The 24,321-nt window shown below is 65.7% G+C and overlaps 1 protein-coding gene across 4 annotated transcripts in view; it reads left to right on the top strand.

Moving 5' to 3' along the window:
- Positions 1-24,037, top strand: part of BAIAP2 (BAR/IMD domain containing adaptor protein 2) — a 62,834-nt gene extending 38,797 nt beyond the window's left edge. Inside the window, exons 6-15 of one of the 4 annotated variants that reach the window (XM_047706401.1) lie at positions 126-263; positions 10,206-10,358; positions 12,537-12,758; positions 12,912-13,113; positions 13,665-13,866; positions 14,808-14,876; positions 15,388-15,550; positions 17,246-17,280; positions 19,626-19,669; positions 23,585-24,037. In XM_047706401.1, coding sequence (XP_047562357.1) covers positions 126-263; positions 10,206-10,358; positions 12,537-12,758; positions 12,912-13,113; positions 13,665-13,866; positions 14,808-14,876; positions 15,388-15,550; positions 17,246-17,280; positions 19,626-19,653 — 1,212 coding nt within the window. In that variant the 3' untranslated portion in view covers positions 19,654-19,669; positions 23,585-24,037. Of the gene's footprint in view, positions 1-125; positions 264-10,205; positions 10,359-12,536; positions 12,759-12,911; positions 13,114-13,664; positions 13,867-14,807; positions 14,877-15,387; positions 15,551-17,245; positions 17,281-17,829; positions 19,332-19,625; positions 19,674-23,584 lie in introns of those variants that run through there. The other 3 variants (XM_047706399.1, XM_047706398.1, XM_047706402.1) reach the window with 3 other exon arrangements.
- The last annotated feature ends 284 nt before the right edge of the window (positions 24,038-24,321 follow it).

The raw sequence follows: 24,321 nt of genomic DNA, 5'->3' as shown, positions 1-24,321 counted from the left end.
GCGAGGCCTGAGCGGGCTCTGCCCTCCCCACCGTGGCATTGCTGGCGGCCCGCAGGCCGGGCTGCCGCTGGGTGGGAGCGGGCAGGGCAGTGGGCTCAGCAGTCGCTGTGTGGTCTGCCCCGCAGGCTGCGCTGAAGAAGTACCAGACGGAGCAGAGGAGCAAGGGCGACGCGCTGGACAAGTGCCAGGCCGAGCTGAAGAAGCTGCGGAAGAAGAGCCAGGGCAGCAAGAACCCACAGAAGTACTCGGACAAGGAGCTACAGGTAGGACTCGCCCCGGCCGGTGCCTCGGAGGCGCGGGGGCCCTTGAGGCAGCAGCGTCGAGGCAGGGCTCCCCCGGGGACTCTGGGGGGCTGAGCCGAGCTGGGCTCTGTTCTCCTGGCACGCTTGGGGCAGCAAGTGCCTCCCGTCCGGGGGCCGGCGGGGGCCGGCGGGGGCCTGTGGCCCCCTGGTCCTGCGCTCGTAGCCATGGTGAGGCCCCGGAAGGCTTGCCGCCAAAGGGGCAGGAACCCCAAGGACATCTTCCTGCTCTGTACCTCTGGGTTCTGCCTCCGAGAAAGACGTCAGACTGTTCCTCTAATCAACTCGTGCCTGCCCACCGCCAGGACCGGGCCCGGGCCTGTCCTGCAGGCAGACGCTGGCCGGTCAGGGGTCCCAGCCGGCCCACTGCCAGACGCAGGAGGCAGATGGCACAGGAGGCCGTGGGAGGGGCCCGCCCTGGTGGGACTTCCCTCGCCGTGGTGCCCAGCCTTGCAGGCACCATGTGCGGAGCGGGCCAGGAATTGAGGACAGCGTGGCCCTGATACACCTGATGTACTGGAACCCTAGGCCGGCCGACACAGATCCGGCCCATGTACCCACTGCCTGAGGCCACATGGAGCTCAAATAAGAAGGAAAGAGAAGACAGGATTCTGGTTGGTTCCAAAGGAAACACCAAGAAAACCTCTGCCCAGTTCCCTAGCTACTTCGGGATGTGGGGGGAGCCCCTGGGGTCAGGCATAGGCATTAAGCCCTACCCCCTGGGCCCACCCTCCATGCCGGCTGTCAGGTTGGCAAGCCTGGAGGTGCGCCGTGCACCCCCATTCTCGGCCCATGTGTGTGCATCTGCCTCCGAGTGCCTTAGCGTGCCCACGAGGTTGCTGGTGCCTGTGGAGCCCGTGCCCTGCGTCCTCCCTGAGCGTGGTGCGGGTAAGCAGGCCCACTGGGTGGGGTGCATGGACCCAGCAGCAGTGGGGGCGGACCATGTCCCCGCCCCCCCACCGCCCTGCATGCGGAGCCCCACAGCCTGGGGAGGGAGCGGAGCTGGCTGCCATCCTCCTGCACTTTCCTGTGCCAGACGGGCGTCCTTGCACCAGATTCTAGCCACCGTTGTGTCCAGGGACTGCCCCTGACACGGCATCACCCTGGAGGCCTGTGTCCCTGGCACTGTCCCACAGAGGCATTTGCAGGCACAGCTGGATCTGGGAGAGGCCCCGAGGCTGGGGTGGGGGAAGCCACGCTTCCCTGGGCATCTCTGTTCTGCTCCCCACCCCCCCGACGTCGTGAACGGCGCCCCTGCCTCCTGGAGGCCAGGAACCCCCTCAGTGCATGTGTGTTTGCACCAGGGCTCCCTCGCAGGGGCTCCGGGGGCACCGAGGCCAGCCAGGAGGGCAGGAGCCTGTGCGCCCCCTGGAGGCTCTCGTCTCTCTTCTGGGCATCAGGTTCGAGATACGTTCACGTGTCACGGAAGGGACAGTGGGTGACTTTGAGTGTGGCCATCCGTATGGTGTGCCCCGCTGTCCCCACACGCCAGAGAGGACACCCCTGCCGGCAGCGCACACCCGTACCCCCCAGCCCCCAGGCAGACCCCACCTCCTGGCTGTGCACGCCACGGCCGGGCTGGGCGCCGTGTGTCACCGAGTCCCCGCTGAGCGGCCTCCCGCAGGGGGCCCCTGGCACTTGGTTCTCAGGGTTCATCTGCACGGCCTGTGCCCGTGCTTCCTTCTTTTTTACGGCCATAAACATGGAGGCTGTTCTGAGCGGGGCCTGGGCCCTGGACGGGCCAGGCATCTCTGCCAGCGGCCGCTGGAGGGTGGAGGTCACGGAGGTCGTCGGCCCGGGGTGGGGTCTGGCGGGAGGACAGCTGGGCTGGGTGGAAGCCTCGACGGGGTTCACTCCTGCTCCGCAGCGGGGCCTGAGACCTGGTTTCTTGGAGTCGGGAGACTTGGCGGCCCTGGCCTCCTGGGGCTCATTCTCAGAGACACGCAATTGACCTTTCTCCCCACTTCTAAGGGTCACCCCCGACCAAGCCCCCCCACACCTCCAGCATGGCCAGGTCACACCCCTCCTCCTCCCCGCGCTCCTGCTGGGCACAGGACCTCATCCCCCCGCTGTGTGGCTTGCGGACGCCCTGTGCCAGCTCTGCTCCCCTTGGCCCTGCTGTGAGGCCCCAACAATTGGATCTGGATTTACACCCCAGCTCTGCCCCTTCCGAGGGTTGTGGTCCCGGCAGGCTCCCAGCGCTCCTTGGCCCGCTTCTGTCCTCCCGTGCTGACGCTGACCAGGGGGTTGCCATCCCTCTCCCGTGCACCTGCTCCGGCTCCTCTCTCCGGGCCACCCTTCCGTCTCCTGCTTTGCCAAACCCAGCTTCCTTCTCCGTTGGACCCAGAAATACCCAGGGGTTTTACTGTGATTGTCCCCAAGGCATCTAACTCCTTGCAGGGAGGGCTGGGTTCTGTGCTGCAGATGCATCCCATGGGGTGCCCGGCCCAGGGTGGCCACACGGTGACAGCCAGCTTGTGCCCAGTGATTTTGGTGTCCTTTCTCGAGGGCAGAAACAAAGGGACCGTGGAAGCGGTAGAGCTCTGAGAAGCCAGCGGGGACGTCCTCAGAGCCCCGAGCTGGCGGGAGACATGCTGGCTGCCTGTCTGGGGTGGGTGTTGCTGACCCGCCCGGTGGCCTTGCCGAGGTGCCCGCCCACCCTGGCACCTGCCCGTCCCTTGGCGCGTGGGGCTACCCATGCTGGTGGCGGCAGGCCTTGCAGAGCCTGCCGGGTGGGGCCAGCCTCCCTCCCCACTGCCCCCTGGGGCAGGCACGCTGAGCCCGCCAGGAGTGGGGCTGAGGTCCTGGCAATCACTGGAAAGGGCCTGTTGGAGACCCTTCCATGGGGAAGGGTGAGGCCCTCCTCTCGCTGGCTCCTTCTCGGTGTTCTGAAGCACCTGGTCCCAGCTCTCCCGCAGTCCCACCGATCATCCCCGTGGCCGCACGCAGTGTGTGATCTAAGCTCTTCACTCCTGTGTGTCCCGTGCACGGTCTGCAGGGGCTTCAGTGTTGTCCCCGGCCCTGAGGAAGAGCAGGGAGAGGCAGACGGGCCCACGTGGTGTGCTGGGGTGGGGGTGGGGGGGCTTCTGACCTGTGTGTGCTGCTGAGGCCATGCTCTTGGACTGATGAGGAAGAGAGTAATGACCCCAGAGAGCGGGAGTGATCTGGGCTCCAAACACAGTGGATGGCCTGCCCCCTGCTCCACTCCTGGGGACTCTCCTCTCTGCCAGGCTCCTCCTGGGGCGGGGGGCTGTGTGTGCAGGTGGAGGCAGGTCCCGCGGCCCATGACTCACACAGCGGCCCCTCCCAGGGAACCTCAGGCTGCAGCAAAGCCGCTGCCCTGATGTGTTCCTCTGGCTGGGCAGGTAGCAGGTGGCATGCCCAGACTGCCCGAGCCCGTGCATCTGGCTTTCTCAGGGCTGGGCATTGTGGCCAGGGGTCCAGTGTGCAGGCTCAGATATGGGTTTGCTCGGTGCTGCGGAGAGGTGGGTGGGCTTTCGTGAGATTCGACTGCTGGGATCCCCTGTGTGTCTGCCAGAGCCCCCAGACCACGTGTCCTTCCTCCTGGACTTGAGCTGCATATGTGGGGAACACTGGGCGAGGAGAGTGGTAGGGCTGCCCGCCAGGCAGGGGCCATTGCTTGGGGCTCCTCAGGCAGCCTTGTCCCCTCCGGAGCGGCCGACTGGCCACAGGCCCTTACACACCCTGTCCTCCCTCCTCCCATGAAGCCTTGGAGTCGGGTGGCCAGTGGCCAGGCCATGCCAGAGCAGGGGGCCCTGCCCATGGAGTGGAGCTGTTTGGGGGTGGAGGGAGGTAAAGTTGATCAGACCCGCCCCTCGGAGGGCAGGAGATGGAGAGCGTTCGTCTGTCCGTCTGTGGTGGGTTCCCTGTGAACGGGACTGGGTCAGAGCTGGCCGGTCTCAAGAACGACTGGTAATTGAAACTGTGTTTTGGGATTTCCGCGAAGAGAACTGATTCTGATTATAGGTCAGGGAACAGGTGCTCAGAGGCATTTGGGGCACTAACTAGGACAAGGGTTGCATCTGGAAGTAGGGAAGGCACCACATGCTGTCCCCATAGCCAAGGCCACTCCCCAGACCCGCACCTCCACACCCGTGGAAGTGCCCGTCCATGCAGAGGGCGCTGTGGGGCACGTGGTCAGGGGAGGACGGGCTGTGTGTCTGGTGGGGTATGGTGGCGAGCCTCATTTGGTGACCCTGTCCCTTTGGCCCTCAGCGTCTCTGCCAAACCTGTGTTCCCTCTCCCAGGGACATGAGTGTGAGCAGTTACACCGTGGCCTGTGTTAGGGTTCTCAAAGCTTCTGGGTATTCTGAAGGGCAGCCGGTCCTGCTGGGCACCTGGTGGTCCCAGGGCTTCTGTCCCAGGTATGGAACTGGCGTATCTTCCCCTCGCCAAATCCTATAGGGCCTGGGTGACAACATCACTTTTTTTTTTTCTCTAAGATTTTTTATTTATTTATTTGACAGAGATCACAAGCAGGCAGAGAGGCAGGCAGAGAGAGAGGAGGAGAAGCAGGCTCCCCGCTGAGCAGAGAGCCCCCGATGTGGGGCTTGATCCTATGACCCGAGCCAAAGGCAGAGGCTTAACCCACTGAGCCACCCAGGCGCCCCTAAACATTATCTGCTTTCATTTTGTTTGTCCCCAGCCCTGGCCCTGCTCTGACTAGAATAGGATGGAGGGTAGGCAGCAGACCTCAGCCTCCAAGGGGGGGTCATTACTGATAGAAAATCCGGGATGCATCTTGGGTGTGTAGTCGCTGGGGTCACGGGAAAACAGTGTGTCGCTCCCAACCTCTGTGAGGGGTCCGTGCACTGAGGGAGGGGCTGCCAAGACCCCAGAGGCAGAGGGGAGTGCTCAGGAAGAAGAAATGAGACAGAGGGGTGGATCCGTGTCCAGTGACCCGGGCGTGGACCCAGCCTGCCGGCCTGAGCACAATGTGCTACAGCCATCTGGGGTTCTCAGGCAGCCTGGCCCTGGGACCCCCTGATCTGGGCTGGTCTGGCTGCTGGGAAGGGCAGAGGGTGCTGGGGGGCCAGGGTTGTCAGGGTACTTGGAGGTGCAGGGTACATCCGTCCAGGCCCAAGTCCCCCTTCCGTTCCCTCCTCCCAGGCCATGCAGCCCCGGCCGGCTGGCTGTGCAGGAGCATAGAGGTCTGGTGAGTTCCTGGGCCTGGTGGCCGTGGGGCAGGCCTCCCCGTGGAGGTGCACAGGCTCTCGCCGGGGCTGGGACCTGAACGCCGGGACCTTCAGCCACTTGGGCTCCCCCTCCCTGGGTGCACGAGTTCTCGAAGGCACACACATCCAGATTGCAGTCGGAGAAAGGGGGAAATTTGTTCTATTTAAAGGGATGTGTAATTAACAAAACAAAAACAAAATAACCGTAATTTAGATCTTCAAAAAAGATCATGGCAGAGGCTGGTCCCGTTACCGTGTGGAGTCTGACGCTGTGCTGGTCGTTGGAGCCCTTTATGTGCCTCCTGTTCTCACGTTTTCGAAGCTCCTCCACCCCACGGCGCTCTGTGGACGGTCAGCCGCGCCTCTGCGGGCGGGGCACCCTCTCCTCTCAGCCCGTGTGTCCAGAGGTGGCGTCGGGGACCGTGAGGTTCCCAGGACAGGCCACCTGGGGGAGGGCACGTGCCCCTCGCCGCCTCATACCCAGGCCTGGGCGCGGGAAGAACGTGGAAAGCAGCTGCTGGATTTTGTAACATTCGTTGTAGTAGCTAAACCATTTCTGACACACTCTGCTTGAACACGCCTCGAGCGCAGCTCCGACCCGGGATCACCACGGAGAATGTTGGTGAGATGCGTCATGTTCTTTTCTGCTAAGTCTGTAAAATCAGGTGTGGGTCTTGAACTGCAGGAACACGGCCACGGGAGGCAAGGGCCGCTGTGCCAGGCCATGGCTGCGTGGGTGGCATAGGTCAGCCCCTCCACTCTCCAGAGGAACGGAGACCCAGAGTCCCTCACAGCTCAGCAGGGTCGCCCGGCAAAGCAATGTCCAGGCAGAGCTCGTCCCAGCCTGGGTGGTGTGGGTCTGTGAGTACTAGCAACGCCCACGGCCTTGACTCAGGTGCGCAGAGACCCGTCCCCTTGGGTCTTGGGAACATGCTGATCTGTGGGTCTAAAGCCTTCGTCAGAGCATCTGGTCCCCTGGTGTGGACCTCAGTGTCCCCCAACTCTTTCCTAGGCCTCTTGGCACAGGGGACGCTGGGCATGGAAGTGTACTCAGGTAGGGTAACTACAGCTGGGGTCTGCTAGTCACAGACTCCTTCCAATCTGCTGACAGCCCTGGGCCCTTTTACCAGAAAACAGAAACCCCAGGACCCAAGGAGCTGAACAGCCAGATCTCCCACCCACGCGCCTATGGGCAGGACGGCACAGTTGTCCCAGCCCTGAGTCTTGCTCTGGCCTCTCAGGTGTAAATGATGTTTTGAGGGTCCTTCAATCCACGGAGCAGCTCTCTGTCCCCCCACCGCGCCTGCAGTCCTATAGGCTGAGGCCGTTCCTGTTCTGTGCTTGGGTGCAGGGTCCATCCCCCAGGGAGGGGACACGGGCCTGGTTATGGAATGTGACGTGGGGGTCAGATTTCTTTCGTTCCTGAGCATCACAGCCCGTGGGGTTCCGTCGTCATCTCCTGGGAGTAACGGTTTCCAGCAGTGACAGCTGAAGGCCCAGAACTACGTTCTCATTCATGAGCTGCAGGGACCCGAAGGGGCAGCGTTGGGTTTTGAGAAACGTGGGAAAGCCGCAGCCGCAGCTGCTCAGATGGGGTAAACCAGAGCCGCCGCTCCCCTCTCTGAGTCACCGCTGGCTTTGGAGAGGAGACATATGTTCTGATCACTTTTGTCTTCTCGGATTACAGGGCTGTGCAGCCCAGGGTGACTAAGTGGGAGTGTCCCGTGGTCTTACGTGCTTTCAGCTGGGGGTTTCTACAGTGCGGTCGCCATAGCACCGTGGAACTGGGAGCGGAAAGGCGGCGGCAGGCGGGAGCGAGGAGGGAGCCGGCCGCAGCGCCCACCTGCCTGCCTGCCCTCGGCAGGGACGGGCCAGGGCCGTTCCCAGCAGCTGAGCCGCCAGAGGTGGGGGACCAGGCCGTGCTCTGGCCTCTGCGCTTGGCGGGAGAGCTCCAGCACTCCTCCGCGTTTGGGGGTGTGGGTGTCGTGGCCCGGACCCTGTGGGTGGGGCGTCGTCCACTCCCGTCCCCCTCAGTGTGACACTGCTCGGTTGGCCCAGATTTCCGAGCCCTGCCCAGTGAAGCTGTGGTCTGTGCACAAGGAGCCACGTCCGGGAAGAGGTCGGGAAAGCCGCTGGCATTCCTCGACAGAAATGCGGGCCGTGTGTCCCCGCTGGCGAGGGCTGTGCCCCGGCTGGGGTGCTCAGGGCATCCGGACAGCCCAGGGGCCTGTGGCAGAAGCTGTCCGCTGCCCCTGGGGCATAGCTCGTAAGGCCCTCCCACTGGCTTCCTAGGACCTGTGGATGCCCCCCGCCGGCTTCTGCCAGGGCCGCGCTCTCTGCCTCGTCCCACTCGCCCCGAGACCTGCACTGCTCCCGGCCGTTCTCAGAGCTTGTTCGAAGAAATGGAAATCTTAACATAAATCCCCACCGCCTCCCCCGGCACGGGAGGCTAGCAGACCCAGCTAATGAGGCCAGCGCCCCACACCGCACGGTCCACGCTGCTTTCTCGCTACTCCTGGGAGCGGGTAGTGCGGCGACAGCCGTGCCGCAGCCTAAAAACCCAAAAACCACGTGCGGGGCGGGCAGCGTGGCCGCCTCAGGGGCTGTGCGCCTTCAGGACGAGCAGACCCAGGGGCCCCGTGTCCTGATTCCTGCTGTGTCCTCTGCCAACCATTCACGGTGGCTCCTGTCCTTCAGGTTCCCTGTTAGGTGACAGCGGGCATGGTGGCTTCACTGCAGGCAAACTCCCTGTGTGAGGCCACGGTGGGATCCCTGTGTGCGAGCTCTCGCCCAGGCTTGCACTGTCCCCATGCCCAGCCGCCCCCAGCCCACGGCCACCGCTGCTAGAGCAGCCCCCAGGGACAGGACGAGGTGGCATGAGGAGAGGACGGGTTGGGGGTCTCCCTGGGGGGCTAAACCCTCACCTTCAGGAACCTGCACAAATTTCTCCTTCAGGGGCTCTCGGGCACGGAGCTGATGAGCCCGTGCGTGGCGTCGAGGAAGACACCTTTGCTGTGGGCCACAGCCGTGTCCCTGGCAGGCCCCTGGGGGAGGGTGGGATGACCACAGATCAGAGCATGTTAGCACCAGGGCCCTGGGGTGTGCATCCCCTTCCAGGGCCTTCCATCCAGAGCGTGTTCTGTACTGGGCCTCTGGGCTCTCTTGTCCTCGTGGGGCTTCTGGGAGGGGGTGCGGGTGCAGACGGTCCCCTTGGCAGCCCCCCTCTTCCACGGCCACCGCTGGCCTCCTCCCCGTGGAGCTCAGCCTTGCCCACTCAGCCCCCACGGCCCCCCAGGGGCCCCGCCAATCTCCAGGCTTGCTCTCCCCTTCCCAGAAGAGCTGCAGTGCGGGGAAGGTGCCGCAGACACACATTTCACAACCAGGAAGAAGTCTTCTGGCAGCACAGGGGACTGGCGGGTGCAGGGGAGGAGGCCGCAGGGCTTCTGGGAGCAGAGCAGAGAACCCGTAGGGAAGGGAGGGGGTGGCTCTTACCCGGGCTCAGACTTTTCTCCCAGGCTGGCAGGTTTGGTCCCCAAGAGCCGCCCTGGGTCCCCTCAGGCACACCGGCGGCAGAACCCGCGGCTGCCCGTGATGCCTAGGGCCCGCTCCTCAAGGCTGTGCCCTCGGGCCGGCAGTGGGGGACCGGCGGGCTATTATCTGGAGGCCCATTTCAGCGGCCGCCTCCACGGGGTCAGCTGGGTGGTCTGCAGGGGCAGAGGGTGGGGGCGCCTGCGGGTTTGGTGGCAGGGCGAGGCAGGTCTTGCCTGGGGGAGTGTGGCTACTCCGCAGGGGCTGCGCCTGTGCACTGGTGGGCACTGGCGGCTGTGGGGGGGACGAGCCACACCCCCAGGCGGGTCCTCGGGCCTCCAGCTTCCTGCTGGGAAGGGAGGCAGCAGGAACAGCCTGTTCCTCCCGCTTCCCCCAGCTTCCCCCAGCGCCCCCCGCAGCTCAGCACCGCCCACCCACGCTGAGTCAGAGCCCGTGGGGGAGGCGCCCCTCAAGGCAGGAAAGACCCCAGGACCATAGAGACCAGGCAGCGCCTCCCCGCGTGGGCGGTGGCCCCAGGGCTCGGAGGGAAGGAGCCGGGAGGGACTGCCTGGGAAACGGCCGGGACCCCGTGGACCCCAGCACACATCCCGACGGGCGCTGCAGACCCAGGGCTGGGTGCTCCCGCCTCCCTGTGACGGCTGCCTACAGTCTTGAGGGTGCTTTATTACCACAAGTTTCCAGCAAAATCAGAATGTTCCCGTGTTCTCCAGCACCAAGCAGTGTCTCCTGCACTCTCTGCCCACCCCCGCAGGATTTGGGTGTGAATTAGTCATTCTCAAGCACATCGTGCCGGGGGAGCTTTCCTGGGCCACCCGCGGGGTGGTTTCAGATGCCTGGATTCAGGATCCACGGGGGGCAGGCCACCATGACACCAGGCCTCCTGATCTGCCAGCGTGGTCCACATGTGTGTGGCTGCTGGGCACAGGGGGGGGTAGGGGGCAGGGACTCAAGCTGCCGGGGGACAGGGGCCCAGTAGGGCATGGGGTTGCCCCACCGTCACTCCACCCGTGCTCCCTCGGTCCAAGTAGGTTGTGGCCATGCCCCACCCCGTGGGCCGGTGGGAGGTGCGCTCTGCTCCAGGGGTGGGGGGCTGCCCAGAGCGGGACACCGTCCCGTGTTGTCCCGTCCGCGGCTCACGTGCGCCCCCGCCGCCTGCCCCCAGTACATCGACGCGATCGGCAGCAGGCAAGGAGAGCTGGAGAGCTGCGCGGCCGACGGCTACAGGACCGCGCTGACCGAGGAGAGGAGGCGGTTCTGCTTCCTGGTGGAGAAGCAGTGCGCCGTGGCCAAGAACGCCGCCGCCTACCACTCCAAGGTGAGCTCTGCGGGCCACACTGGGGCGTGGGCAGAAGTGGACGCTCTCTGGTGGCCGTCGGGGCGCGTCCACCGTTGAGCTGTGTTGAAAGGAATGCCGTGCATTGTGCATTCCCCCAGGGATGGCGAGGGCGTAGGAGAGTCACCGGTCAGACGCGGCAGAGGTCTCTGAGTCTTGGCAGGTGTTTCTCAGGGAAGGCCGCAGAGCCAGGGAGCCCCTCCTAGGCAATCCGGAGGACACTGGGTCCCCTGCATGAAGGGGCAGCTCCAGATAAGCCACTAGTCAGAGTCCATAGTCAGGAGCTGGGGAGGGAGCAGATCTGTCCCCTGGGACATTCCAGAACATTCCAAGAGCTCAGCAGATGAGGCTAGGCAACCAAGTTCACGTCCTTTTTCAATAAAGGGGTCTGCAGAGCAGCAGGGTAAATGCACGTTCCCACACGTGTGCCTGATAGGAGACTCGCCCTGTGATCCCCATGGGCAGGGCCGTGTAGGGGAGAGTAGCCTTCCCCCTGAGATCGGCTCTGCCTCCCGGGCCTGCCTGAGGGCCTGTTCACAGGTGCAAGGCAAGGGCAGCGGAGGGACCTGTGTCCCCTGTGGGAGCTGGGAGGGTTCCCTGGGGCAGCTGGGGGGGGCGGGGGAGGGGGCGCCCGCCGTGCAAGCCGCTGGGCCTCCGCCTGCCTCTGGACAACTGCTGCGGTGGTTGGCAGCGCCCTCTGGCGGCAGCCGGGCCCCACGGCAGGTAAGGGAGAGCTTGGGCTCGTGGGGGGTGGGGCGGGGGTGGGCAGGGAGCGGGAAAGCCATGGTCTCTGGGCCCCAGCAGCTCCTGCTGTGCACGGGGTACCAGCTGACCTCCCAGGGAGCTGGATGCAGCCCTCCCAAGCACAGGGGCAGGGGCACCAGGGCAGGACCCCCCAGGCTCTTCCCTGCAGCAGGCCACCGGGCATCTCCCTGGCAGGTGCGTCCCAGCCCCACAGGCGGGTTTCATCACCGGGGGGAGCCCTAGGGTTGCCCCTGTTTGGTGCCGGGTCTGCATGGATCTGCCTTGTCACCATCACCCAGAGCTGTCCACCAATTCTCTCAACCAGGGTCCAGGTGCCATTTTGGGTTTGGGCCGTAGCAGCAGAAGCAGCCCAGACACGTGGACGAGCTGTGTTTGCATCAGATCCCAATCACAAAACAGGGCACCAGCCCTTGGCCCTGTCTCGCTGGTCCCTGGTCTCAACCAGCAGGTGGTGGAGGGCATGGCCTGCTCATAAGGCCTTTTTCTCACTTCCTCCACACTTCTCACTCACTCCTTCCTTGCCCGGACACAGGTCAGAAGCAGGGAGAGGCAGTGAGGGCCAGATGGCCCCTTCAGAGGCCCCGGGGACAGTGACTGCCGGAGTTAGTCTGCCCTGGGAGCTCCAGGCTCTGCAGTGGGACACAGGTGACCCATCTGCTCCAAGCCAGGCAGCCACTGTGGCCAAACAGACCAGAGGATGGATGGCACAGCTGTCCCCGCACCCCGGACAGGCCCATGCAGTGGGCATCAGATGCCAGCAGGGCTGCAGGGACCCACAGGCTGGCATCCACTTGGCCATCCCTTGTTCTGGATTCCTTGCCAGACCCGTGGCTTCGTCATCCTTTGCTAAACCCCGTGCTCGTCCGGCTAGCTGTGCCCTGGGCACACCCCGATGCACACTGGAGGGACAGCTGGGCTCTTGGGCCCCTGGGTTGGGGGAGGGACCGTTAGCACCTTGCATCTATGGAGTACCGCCTGTGGGGTGTCCTCTTCCTGCCCCCTCCCGCAGCTTGGCCCAACCGTGGCTAGGGACCCCGGGATGGTGCTCTCCAGGGGCCCTGTGGTGGCCCCTGCTCAGGTTGGACCTTGGGTTTTATCTCAGCGCTAGTGGCCCAGAGACCACCTGGCTTAGTGCAGCAGCCCACCTCCTTCCCAGGTCGGGGCTCAGGGACCTCCAGGTGGCCTCTCTGGCTGGGAGGCACCACTGGGTGTGGAGCAGCCGTCAGCCAGACAGGTGCGCCCCTGCCGAGAGGGGGAGTGTCTCGTGACCAGGCAGGGCTCTGGGGACCGTGGTTGGGGAGGTCCGCAGCGTGCCCCAGACTCTCGTGGCTTTGCGGGGCGGCCCTGCTGCGCGGCCGGCCCTGACCCCGTGCTGTCCCGCTCCCTCCACTCTAGGGCAAGGAGCTGCTGGCCCAGAAGCTGCCGCTGTGGCAACAGGCGTGCGCGGACCCCAGCAAGATCCCGGAGCGCGCCGTGCAGCTGATGCAGCAGGTGCCCAGCAACGGCTCTGTCCTCCCGAGCGCCCTGTCAGCCTCCAAGTCCAGCCTGGTCATCTCAGACCCCATCCCAGGGGCCAAGCCCCTGCCGGTGCCCCCCGAGCTGGCCCCGTTTGTGGGGGTGAGTGCGTGGCCTCCCGCAGGCTTCCTGGGTGTGGAAGGACGGCTCCCGCCCCGGCTCTGGGGTGGCTGGGGTGAGGGGTCCCCACGCCGGCCGCGCCTGACCAGGCCCTCCCGCGCCGCTGCCCCCCCATCCCCCGACTCTTCCCCACAGCGGCTGTCTGCCCAGGAGAGCACGCCCGTCATGAATGGCGTCTCGGGCCCAGACGGCGAGGACTACAGCCCCTGGGCCGACCGCAAGGCCGCCCAGCCCAAGACCTCGTCTCCTCCACAGTCCCAGAGCAAGCTGAGCGACTCGTACTCCAACACGCTCCCCGTGCGCAAGAGCGTGGCCCCGAAGAACAGCTACGCGGCCAGTAAGGGCTGGGACGCGCCGCCGGCCACCATGCCGCACCCAACGGGGTGGTGGGGGAGCCTCCAGAGCCCCAAGTGCACGCGGGACCTTTGCGGCCTCCTTGGGCCCCGTCAAGGGTTTCCGGCCTGGTCCCTCAGGCCTTGTCTGGCTCCCTTCAAGTCCCCACAGCAGGACAGGGCCGGACCGGGACATCAGGGCTCGGCCCGTGACCGGAGCGCACGGGTGATGCCTGGCGGGGCCATAGCAGACAGTGGGACAGCCCCCTTCCCCCCACCCAGGTCCCTCAGCTCTGCAGCCCTGTCCCATGGACGGCACCCCGCCCCCTGCCCCAGCCAGCGAGGCTCTGCCGATGAGCAGGTGGGAAAGCTGAGGCTCGGGCCCAGAGCTCCCCGCAGCTGACAAGCGGCAGGTCTGCCGCTGGGTCCTTCCATGTCTCTGCCCACACGAGCGTCCCGCTCCAGGCCCACCTGGGGCCTTCCAGCATCTTCCCGTCAGGAGGCTGAGGGGCAGGAGGACGGCCACGTCCCCTCACTCCTGCCTTGTCGTCTACAGCTGAGAACAAGACCCTGCCGCGCTCCAGCTCCATGGCGGCCGGCCTAGAGCGCAACGGCCGCATGCGGGTGAAAGCCATCTTCTCCCACGCGGCCGGGGACAACAGCACCCTGCTGAGCTTCAAGGAGGGGGACCTCATCACCCTGCTGGTGCCCGAGGCCCGTGACGGCTGGCACTACGGGGAGAGCGAGAAGACCAAAATGTGAGTGGGACCCCCATAGGGAGCCACGGGATGGGGCAGCCTGCTTGGTGCTCGGGACAGCAGCCTGCCAGCCCTGCGGCCCTCGGCTGTCCTGGCGCCTCAGGGTCCTTTCTGGACCGAGTGTCCCGCCGCGCGTCTTCAGTCCTCAGAGCGGGGCGGCACGGACGGGACTGCTCCGTCAGAGCCACGGCCTCACCGTCTCTCACCAGCCCGTCACCCTCACCGCCTGCGCCACCGCTTGGCCCAGGGCCATGCACGCACTCACCGAGGCCCGTCTCGCACCTTCCCTGCTGCTGGGCGTGCGGCTTGCCAGTTGGCAGAGGCGGGCTGTGTGCCCCAAGGCCCCCCGCTGCCCCCGAGTCTCTGGTCAGCCCGTAGCTGGCGTGTCAGGACGCGGAGCCTTGTCTTCACGGCTTAGCGTAACACCCGCGGCCCTGAGACTCCGCCAGCCTGTCGTTCTGCGGCTCAGGCCGCCCTGGCCAGGAGCCACTCCTCCCCCGCCCCACCGCTGTCACGTGGATGTGGCTGGTGGTGAGATGGGGACTTGCGGCTCCCCCACCCCCCACCTGAGGCAGGGACAGAGGGGCCGGACCCAGCTCCGCTCCCACGGCGGGGCAGCTGCCGTCTAGGAGGGGCGATGCGGGGCAGGAGATTGCTAGGATACCCCCTTCCCAAACGGCCCCCCTGCCTTCCCTCCAGACGGCTTCCGTGCTGTCGCCGCCTTGCCCCGTGTGGCTGGAAACCAGCCCTGGCCACCGTGGCCACCGGAGCTCTGCGGGAGACACCCAGCCTCCCGTTCGGGGCCGGTGGGCTCGCCAGGGTGCAGGCTGGGGTCTGCCGTCCCCCCAGGGTGCTCATTTGTGTTGGCTGCACCGACAGCCAGATGGGGCTCTGCGGGCACCCGGGCCTTGGCGCCTTCTCACCGCGCTCCTGTCTTGCAGGCGGGGCTGGTTTCCCTTCTCCTACACCCGGGTTCTGGACAGCGACGGCAGTGACAGGTTGCACATGAGGTGAGCGTGCTGACCCAGGCTGCTGGCCCTTTGACCTGGAGAGGCTGCCTGGGGCAGAGGGCCCCGTGCGCCTGCCAGTGGCCCCTGCTCTGCTCACATGCCTGGGCTGGGCTCTGTTCCCTTCCTGCCCACAGGCCTGCCCCCGCACCCGCCTTGCTGCGCGTGGGGGCTCCCGGGGGGTGGGCGCAGGCTGCTTGTGGAGGAAGGGTGAGCAGTTACTGTGTGGGGAGGGGGCTTCCCTTGCCCCCCACCGGGCCCAGGAGCACACCCCTGCTGTAGCCTCCCTTGGGCAGGGGCTGAGCTGCCCCAGGAGGGCCGGGGTTGATGTAGGGTACGTGGGCTTTAGGAATTTCTTCCTGCCACCTCTTCAGGCCCTATTCACGGGCTCAGTGAGGCTGCGGCCCCTCGTTAGGGCTTCTAGAAGGGTCCAAGGGAGGCATGGGGAAGGTGGAGGGTCAGACGGGGTCCTGGGGGCCTGGGTTGAAGCGGCTTCTACGTCCCCACCCCCCAGCCTGCAGCAGGGCAAAAGCAGCAGCACAGGGAACCTCCTGGACAAGGAGGAGCTGGCCCTCCCCCCGCCCGACTACAACGCATCGTCCCGCGCCTTCCCTGCCCAGACAGCCGGCACCTTCAAGCAGAGGCCCTACAGTGTGGCCGTGCCCGCCTTCTCCCAGGTGAGCAGCACAGGGCGACCCCAGAAGGGGCCTACGCCTGAAGGGGCTCTCCTGCAGGCAGGGTGGTCTCTCTGTCCGGCCTTCCTTCCGGCTGGGGCATCAGCGGCCTCCAGGCCCCCCACATCTCAGGGAGCCTGGCATCGGGGAGGACTTCGTGTCCAGGAGCCCCCTTCCCGAGCATGTTGGGCTCCGACAGTCACGGATCCGAGTGTGGATGGGAGCACTTGCATTCGAGGCCTGGGACGTGGCCAGAACATTCTAGTATGTCTCGGGGCTCAGGAGGCAGGGCTAGGCACTCGTGCCCAGGTCACCCAGGACCAAGTGGCCAGAGGCAGAAGGAAAAGGCCTGGGCGACAGCAAGGGTCCCCAGTAGAGCCTGGAGGGCGTGCTGTGCTGGTGGTTGTGAAGTCTTGGTGCGGCTGGGGTGTGAGTGTGAGGGTGGTGTGGCTCCGTGTGGGAAGCTTCAGAGGTTGTAGGAGGCCAGGGCTTCTGGAACGTTTGTCTGCTGTGACCATGCTGGGAGTAGCTTCGCTTTTGCTTCCAGGCTTCAGGCGCTGGAGGGTCCGGGTCAGCCCCGTAACCCCCGGAAGTGGGGAGAAGAGGGGACTTTCTCTAAGATGTGGGCCCCAGGGGTGACCACCGAGCTTTGAGCCTGCCTGGGGCTGTGGTGAGTGGTGGTGAAGGTGGGTGAGGTCTAGGGAGGTCCCCTGCTCAGCACAGTCCTGAGCAGCCTCGCACCCCCGCCCCCTTCCTGTGAGGGGGCCTAACCAGCAGGAGTGGGGAGCTATGTGCAAGGAAGGGAGCGGTTTTCTGGGAGCTTATGGCCAGGCAGAGTGGACGGGAAGGTGGAGTCAATGATATGGTGAGAAGGACCAGCCTGGGGAGGTGTAGCTAAGGCCCTGGGATGGAACCTTCTAGAGAAGTTGAGGCCAGTGCCGGCACTCCAGGCAGCAGCAGGGCGATGGCGGGGGGAGCGATCCAGCTTAGGGGAGGCACCTCGGGAGCACAGATCCAGCCCGCCACGCAGGAGATGCTCTAACACCGTCCGAGCCCGGGACACGGCTGCCTGAGCCTAGGCACGCCTGGCACCGCACGCTGCTCCCACCGCCCGTGTCCTGGTTTGGTCGTGGCGCTGAGATGGCTGAGGAGGAGGGTGTCCCCAGCGGCTCCTGATGGCGGCGCCCACAGCACCTCCCTCAGCCACACAGCTGGGTCTGCAGCTGGTGTCTTGGGGTGCTGGGGTGTGTTCTGCCCAGGGGCCGGCCCAGGCTAGCTTCCACACCCAGCCATCAGCCCCTCCCTACAAGTGTCACTGGTTCCTAGAGAGCCCCACACGCTCCGAGACTTGCCGGGTCATCCCAGGCTCTCCTGCCGGGTAACCTGCAGGTGTGCTCAGGCCCTGTCCGCTCACCGCGGGACACGGGTGTGGAGGGGTCACCAGGGGATCTGTCTCGCGTGTGCCTGAGAGTGTGAGCTCACACCACCCGTGGTCTGCCGCTGGCCAGAGGAGGAGATGCCTGTGTGAGTTTGGGCTGTCACTGCTGTGCACGTGGGAGGGGCCCTCCAGGCCCTCGGCTGCAGCCAGCGCCGCGTGCGCCCACTGGGGTCAAGGGCAGCGCCCAGCTTCCTCTGGTCCTGTGGACCCCGCCTCGCCCCCAGGACCCCCAGCCTGACCTGTGTTGCTTCTCCCCCCAGGGTCTAGATGACTACGGAGCACGGGCTGTGAGCAGGTAAGGGCTTTCACACTAGTCTTTGGGAGCTGCGGGTGGGCATGGCGAACCCCCTCTCTCAGACCCTCCCAGGACTGCTCCATGGGCACCTGCCTAGGGATGCGGAGACCCTGCTCTGAGTTGGGGCAGGTGGGGCCCAGGGGGCTGCTCCTCTCTACCTCTCACTCCTCTGAGTCGCGGGGGTGTCCGGGCAGGAGCCCACCCTGCTGGGATAGCGCCAAGCAGGGCCGGAGATCCGCCCTCGTACTCCCAGCGCCGGGTGGGTGGGAGCGGGCCCCGAACCATTGGAGCCCAGCCTGGTCCCATGCCCCCAGCAGCCACCAGGGCTCCCCGTCCTCCAGGAGCCCTCAGCCCGGTGCGCGCTTCTGCTGCTCCTTCTTGGTGGCCTGGCCGGCACGGACGGCCAAGGCAGCTGCTCCTCCGCCCCCCAGCCTGGGCTTGGCCCTTGTCCCGGCTGGGGGGGCATGATGGGGGGCGGGCAGCTGGCTGACCCCAAAGCGGCTGCAGGCGGGGCGTGCGGCCCGCAGCGTCCTGTGCTTTGTTCCGCAGCGGCACGCTGGTGTCCACAGTGTGAGGACGCGGACCACGGGCCGCCGCTGCTCGGGAGAGCCCCCATCCGTCTGGCCTCCGCCGGTTCTCTCCTCCGTGCCCTCGTCAGTTCGTTCTCGGGCCCTTTTCCTCACTCACCTGCCCCGTCCCGCCTTCCGGTTGGTGACCCCAGACTCTGAGATCCCCCCAGGGTTCATGGTGCTGCCCCATCTCTGCTCCCCGTGTCTACACGCCCCCGGCCCCGTGTGTCCGCCAGGTGGGAGCTGCCGGCCGGGCAGCGGGGGCCCGGCGTCCTCGCCTCTGCTCTGCGGCCGCCATGCTCACGACGCACTGTCCCTTCCTGATGGCTCACCTCGAGCCAGGCCTAAAGTCTGAAGAAAAAGAAAAATCTTTAAAAAAAAGAAAAAAAAAGAAAAAAAAAGAAAAAAAAAAAGAAAAAAACAGGAAAAGGACTTTTCTTTCCTGAAAAACTAAAGCCGATCTGCATGGACTCTGGTGTGCGCACTGTTACTCCTGCATCCGCCTCCCCCCAGCGGACGGACGCTGGCATCTGTGTCAGGGAAGGGGAGGCCCGGGGAGGCCCGTCCCAGGGCCGCACGGACAGACGGACAGGTGCGTGCCGAGCCGGGGCGGCCTCCTGAGGAAGCTGGCCACTCCTGTGAGGGAGGCCACGGCCCCTGGCCCCCTGCACGTCCTCCTCCACAGTGTAGAGACCAGAGCACGGATGGGCGGTGACCCCAGGGCCGTGTGACCTCACGCGGGGCCCAGCGGGGCGGGGGGCAGGGCAGGCGCAGCCCCTCGTGGACTTTCCAAAGAGCTTCAGAGACCACCTCCCCCAGCGTGTTCTGGAAACTGGTGGACAGCCTGGTGAGGGGATCACAGCCCCCAGGCCACCCGGGGCTGGCCCTGGGGAGGGCAGCCCTGGGCCTGCCTCCCCAGGGACAGCAGGCAGCCCCTGCCCCGTCCTCCCTAAACGCTCTCGTCTCTTTATGTGTCTTGGTGACTTCGAAACAGACGTGCTGGACTCCGTGGCTACTGGTTTTGCCTCTTCACACCCTGAACCTGGGGAGGAGGGAGTCAGGGCCCAGCCTGCCCGGCCCCTCCCGCCACGGGCCCCCCGCCCGGTGAAGCTGTGGATGCCTCTTTGTCTGACGTGCTCTAACGGAGCCCTCCGCCCGCTCTCCTGTGGCCGAGGATGGGGCCCGGAGTTTGGGAGAGAAGCAGCTCAAGGCACAGACCGTTTCGTATTTAAGGAGAACGTGAAGCCAGAACGCGGCCCCGTGTACAAAGAGCCTTCCGTGTCGGTGTCCTCATTTTGCTGAAGACCTCAAATCCAGGGGATTCCATGCTCAATGGATGAATGTAGACACAAAACTGCGACACTCGTGTGAAGACGTAAAGTGCTCAAACTATTTTCCTGTTTCCTTTCCTCTTTTTTTTTTTAATCTGGATTGTGCCCTGTACTGCAGTCGTTTGAATAAAAGTTTTATTTATCGCACTGAGCTGGGTGTGGCGCCTCCTTCCAGGCCCGCGGCGCAGATTTGGGCCACCACGGCGAGCCGGCCTCCATCTGGGGACCGCGGTGCCCAGCCGGACAGCGCCGTCCCTGTCCCCTCGGGGGGGCTGGGCCGCTTGGGCTGACTGGGGACGCCTGCCACGGGAGGCCCCTTCCTGTTCCTCCCTGCGGCTGCCCCAGGGCTGGGCAGCGTGCCCCAGGCGGTGTCCCCACCCCCCACCCCCCACCAGGGGCCCCTCCCCACCCACTGCACCGGCTGAGCCCTTGTGTCTCCTTACAGCGCTGACGCGGAAATGGCCCGACTCTGAGCCGCCCCTGACTAGAGTTAGTAAGTCGCCCCGGTTTTCCCACACTGGTCGGTGCACCTTCCCAGTGGCTCTGCAGACGCTCTGGCCTCGGCCCTGGCAGACGGGGCCGGGGGCGCGAGGGTCTGCCCAGCCTGCCTCTGCTCTGGGCTCCGGGCTTTCGCTTTTCGGACTACTCCTTGGGCTCTGGGCTTTTTTCCATCTGTCTGGAAGCTTGTGGGCCTGACCGGCTGCTCCTCCCCACCCCTGCACCCCTGCAGCCCCTCCCTGCACCCCTGGGCGTGGTCCAGCCCTGGCCATCTGCCTGGGTCTCTCTCCTGCCTCTAGGGGGCGCTTCAGCCACAATCGGGGGGTGGGGGGCGCGGTGATGGGCCAGGAGGCTGGCTTTGGGCTCCTGTGGCCAAGTGTCCCGTTGGACCAGCCCCTAAGGGTGTGGGTCTGAGCCCGTTCTGGCTGGGTCTGGTTGGTGAGTACCGCAGCCCCTCGGGGGCTGGGGAGACCAGGGTCGATCCTGGGGACAGTTCTGTGGCTCGAGCCCACGTGGGTGTGTCAGGCACACCGAGGCAGGTGGACATGGGGTCTCTGCTGCCTGCTCTGCTGGCACTCACGTCGCTTCCACCCTGAGAGGCTCCTCGAGGCTGCACCAGGCTTTCTAGACGAGGCCTCCAGCCATCACACGGGTGGCCCTGGCTGGCCTTCAACAGCCCATCCTCTGATGATCCCTTGCGCTCGGCCCTGGGAAAGCGAGCGCCGTCGGCCAGCACGGGGGAACCCAGCACTCTGGGCCCTGTGCCTGGGACAGGGGTGCTGCAGCCATATGTCTCCATCCCCACCCCGTCACCGACAAGTGAAGCTGGCACCTGCATCCTCTGTACCCCATGGAGCATCCCAACGGTGTGGTCCTCCCCAAGGGCAGCGACTGCCCCAGCAGGTCCCGGACATGCTCTCCTTTCACTGTTTCTGAGCTGCAGCATGGGCAACTTCTGGAAAGTTCTGGAGACAAATGCTCCTGACGTGGGGATGGGGTGGAAAGACCTTCTTTGCCTCTAGATTCCTCCTCTTCCCAGAGGCCCTCAGAGGCTGCACCTCCCGCCCCTGCTGTCCCTGCAGCCCCCGTCACTGGAGGCCGGTCTGGCCTCTGCCTGTGCTCGTCCCCAGTGTAGGGCAGCCCCCCACCCCGGGGGCACTGTGGGCATCCACCCTGAGCCACCACCTGTGTTCCCCACCACAGAGCTGGCCTGGCCCCGAGATCGGAGAGTCCCTGGCTGGGGGGAGGTTGTCAGAAGCCCCTGGGGTGGTTGAGGCCCCCAGACCCACTCTGCCGAGCCGTGCCCACCCCCGGAGGTGTGGTCCTGGGGCACACGGAACAATCTGGGCTCAACCCCAGGAGGGCCACTCGTGCCTCAGAGAAGAACGTTTCAGAGAAAGTGGAAATCTGCTGCTCTCCCGAGTCACAGAAGGATGGAAACCGCACCCTGAAACCACTCAGCTGTCAGATGACCCGTCTGCCTCGCTCTCACATAGCGGACTCAAGACAGTTACAGGCGATCCCCTAAATCTGTGGCCAGAGATGGGAAGGGCCTGGGTCGTGGCGCTCGGCCCCTTTCAGGCTGTAGGGTTTGCAGGCAGGAGCCCAGTGGCGCCCTGAACAGCGGCCCTGGGAAACCGGTACTGGATCCACCCCCCAGGGAGGCATCCCAGCTCGGGTGTTAGCCATGCCAGTGACCGCTGGCCTGCTCTGCTGGGTGTACATCTGCTCCCCGTCCATACTGGGGTGCTCTCGGGGAGGGGGGAGGGGTCGTAGTCGTGCCGTGGGAGGAGCCCCTGACTTGGAGCAGACCCTGCAGTCCGGGCCTGCGGTGCTCACGTGGTTCCTGTCACCTGCCCTTTGCTGGCAGGACACGAACCACTTTGTGTCTTGGTGGTTTGTGGTGGAGCGTGGCCGGCACTGCTGCTGGAGGAGGCTTCCGCCCGGGGCTGCTCCCAGCAAGGAGCGGTGTCTGCGGGGCCAGAGACTCTGCAGGGGGCCTTGGGTCTGAATTTTGTCCTGTCGCGTCAGGCCGTTGTTGACCCGCCTGCCCTCAGGTGGCTCCGGAGCCCGTGCGTCCCCAGGAGGTGGTGGGCCCCCAGAGGGTCGCGCCTTCCCGCGGTGCTGGGGGCGGGCGCGTCCGGCTGGGGGGTCCGGCCAGGCCCGGGCGGGGGCTGCAGAGGGGAGGCCTGGGGCATATTCAGCCCCTGCCCGTTTCGTCAGGTCCCGCGGCACAGACGATATTGTGCTCCGCGGCCACACGGTTTTGGGGAAGGAGATTGGAAAAGTGGGATCAGGGGCCAGACGCCCTCTCTGGCTCTGCTGCTCGCAAGGCCGCCCCCACCGAGGAGGCAGCTCGGCCGCCCACCCTTTCTGCTGAGGATTCAGGTGCGCCCAGGGCGGGAGGACGATGTGTGCCGCCCAAACCCACTTGGCCATTCTGCTCGGGCTCGGCTCAGCACAGGAGCCGCCGTCCCTTCTCAGCCGCGGGGCCTGTGCTCCTTCTGCTGCTCAGTCGCCAACTCCAAATGAACAAACCTCCACCCATTCTAGCCCCCCAAGACACCCTGCCTTGACTCCTCTGGGGACAGCCAAGGACCTGCAGCCTTCCTCCAGAACCAGAGTCTAGTCAAGGTGGCAGTCAAGGTGTGGGCCACCCTCTGCCATCTGTCCTGGGGGCAGATGTCCCCGGCCACAGCAGCTGTGGCCGGGGGAGTCCTGAGGCGGCCGCTGCCCCTGAGCGTGAGAGCTGGAGCTGGTCGGCACGTGTCGCCGGAGAGAGGACTGCCGCCTGCACAGAGGGGCCGAGGTGTCGTGTGGGGCTGGAGGCGGCCTTGAGCCCCGGGGGTCGTAGCCCTTGGAGCCTGAAGATGCCCGCGAGCCGCGCCCACACGGGATTCCAGGCCGCCCGCGTGCACATGTGGAAGTCGTGCTCCAATGAGTTGGCCCTTCTCCCGAGTTTATCCTTCTAAAAATTCAGTCCAAAGCATCTCGGCATTTTAGAAAACCCGGGGAGGCACCCCAACCCCCACGTGCTCTCATGGGCACTGGACAGAGCACCCGCCCGTCCAGCTCCTGCGGACTCCCGCCCAGCTGTGACACCCCAGGTAATGGCTCGAGAGCCAAGCGCTTGGCCAGGGGTGCGTCCTGTCCATGCCGAGCCCTCCGTGTCCCACGTTCCATCTGTGCTGTCACCCCTGGAGCTGCCTGACAACCCCCAGCCTGCTGTCCTGTACTAACCCTGCTCAGGCAGGTGCTCCCTGTGCGCCCGGTGGGGACCCCAAGAAGAGGCTTCCGTGAGGACTCTGCGTGTGGCTTCCGCTGTGCTCATTCGTCCCATCTCAACCTCTTGTCTGGCCGGTCCATCTGTCCGTCCGCTGTGGCCTCAGGCCCACGGGGGTGGGGTGATGGGGGCTGAGCCCCATGGCTCCCAGTGTGCATACACCCCATGTGTGGCGTGTTGGCGTGGGGTGGCCCGAGGCCTCGTGTCTGCACCCAGCCACCCTCGGGGACCCCGGGATGCATGGGCCGGGTCCATGGGAGCTGCTGAACTGTGTGTGTGTGTGTCAATGGCGTGTCTTTACAGCTGGGCCCCTACTGCTCTGGGGCAGCGGGGCGGCTCACCGAGGCTGGGCACAGGCCCATCCAGGACCGCCTCCGGTTCCAGAGGAAGAACCAGCTCCCAGCCCAGCGGGCCGCTCCCCAGACCTCCACCCGCCCTGCCCGGGGAGCTCTGGCCCTGCACACGGCGCCCTGCACACGGCGCCCTGCCCTGCCTGCCCCTGCGGGCTCCATCGTCGCCCAGCTCTGGGCTGAGGCTGGGCTGTCCGCGTGGCTGAGACCCTGGGGCAGCCCAGGTGACAGTGCATCTCCCATGCTGAAACCACTCTTCTCTTCTCTCTTCAGGAATCCCTTCGCCAGCGTCCAGCTAAAGCCGGCAGTGACCAATGACAGGTCTGCCCCCCTCCTCAGCTGACGGCCAAGTCCCACGCTGCCCGCTGGGCACCCCCCTTGCCCCCAAACACAACCACTTTTCTAACAATCTGTGTGGCTCCTGTTTAGAGAGTTTTCTCCTCCTTCCATGCCCTTCACCCGCCTGGCTCTGCCCCCACCTCAGTCTGGCCCGGGCGGGACCCCAGCCGTTTCTTCAGAGTCGCGGCCAAGCGGCCCCACGGCTGGGAGCTGCCCCCTGGGCGGTGCGGCCAGCCTCTCAGGCAGGCCCCCCTGGCCGTGCGTGTCGTGGTCCCCCCAGGGGCAGGGAAGGGTGTTGAGTCGGCCTGCAGCTGGAAGGGGGCTCAGCTCCCACAGCGCGCGTAGCCCCCAAGCGTCTGGTCAATAAAGAGGCTGTGCCCCACTGTGCCCACTTGTGCTCTGTCGGCCTGAGGGGGCGGGAGGCCTGCGGCGGAGGCAGGGGAGACCCCGCCACCTTCCTCTGGAAGATCAAGCTATGAGGTGCTCTCGACTGGGGCTCTGCTGAGCCGCGCCACTCCCACTAGCATTCTGGGGGGGCCGCTGTGCCCCACCCAAGCCACAACCCACCTCCAGAACTGGCTGCTGGGCCCCCTGCTCTCCTCCGTGTCCCCGGAGTAAATGGTGGGTGCCTCTGTGGGGGGCGAGGGGGACACCCACCCCAGCCACTTCCA

Source organism: Lutra lutra, chromosome 16 (genome assembly GCF_902655055.1).
Source record: "Lutra lutra chromosome 16, mLutLut1.2, whole genome shotgun sequence".
Taxonomy (NCBI): Eukaryota; Metazoa; Chordata; class Mammalia; order Carnivora; family Mustelidae; genus Lutra; species Lutra lutra.
The sequence above is the reverse complement of the archived record's forward strand: the minus strand, read 5'-3'. Positions and strand labels throughout refer to the sequence as shown.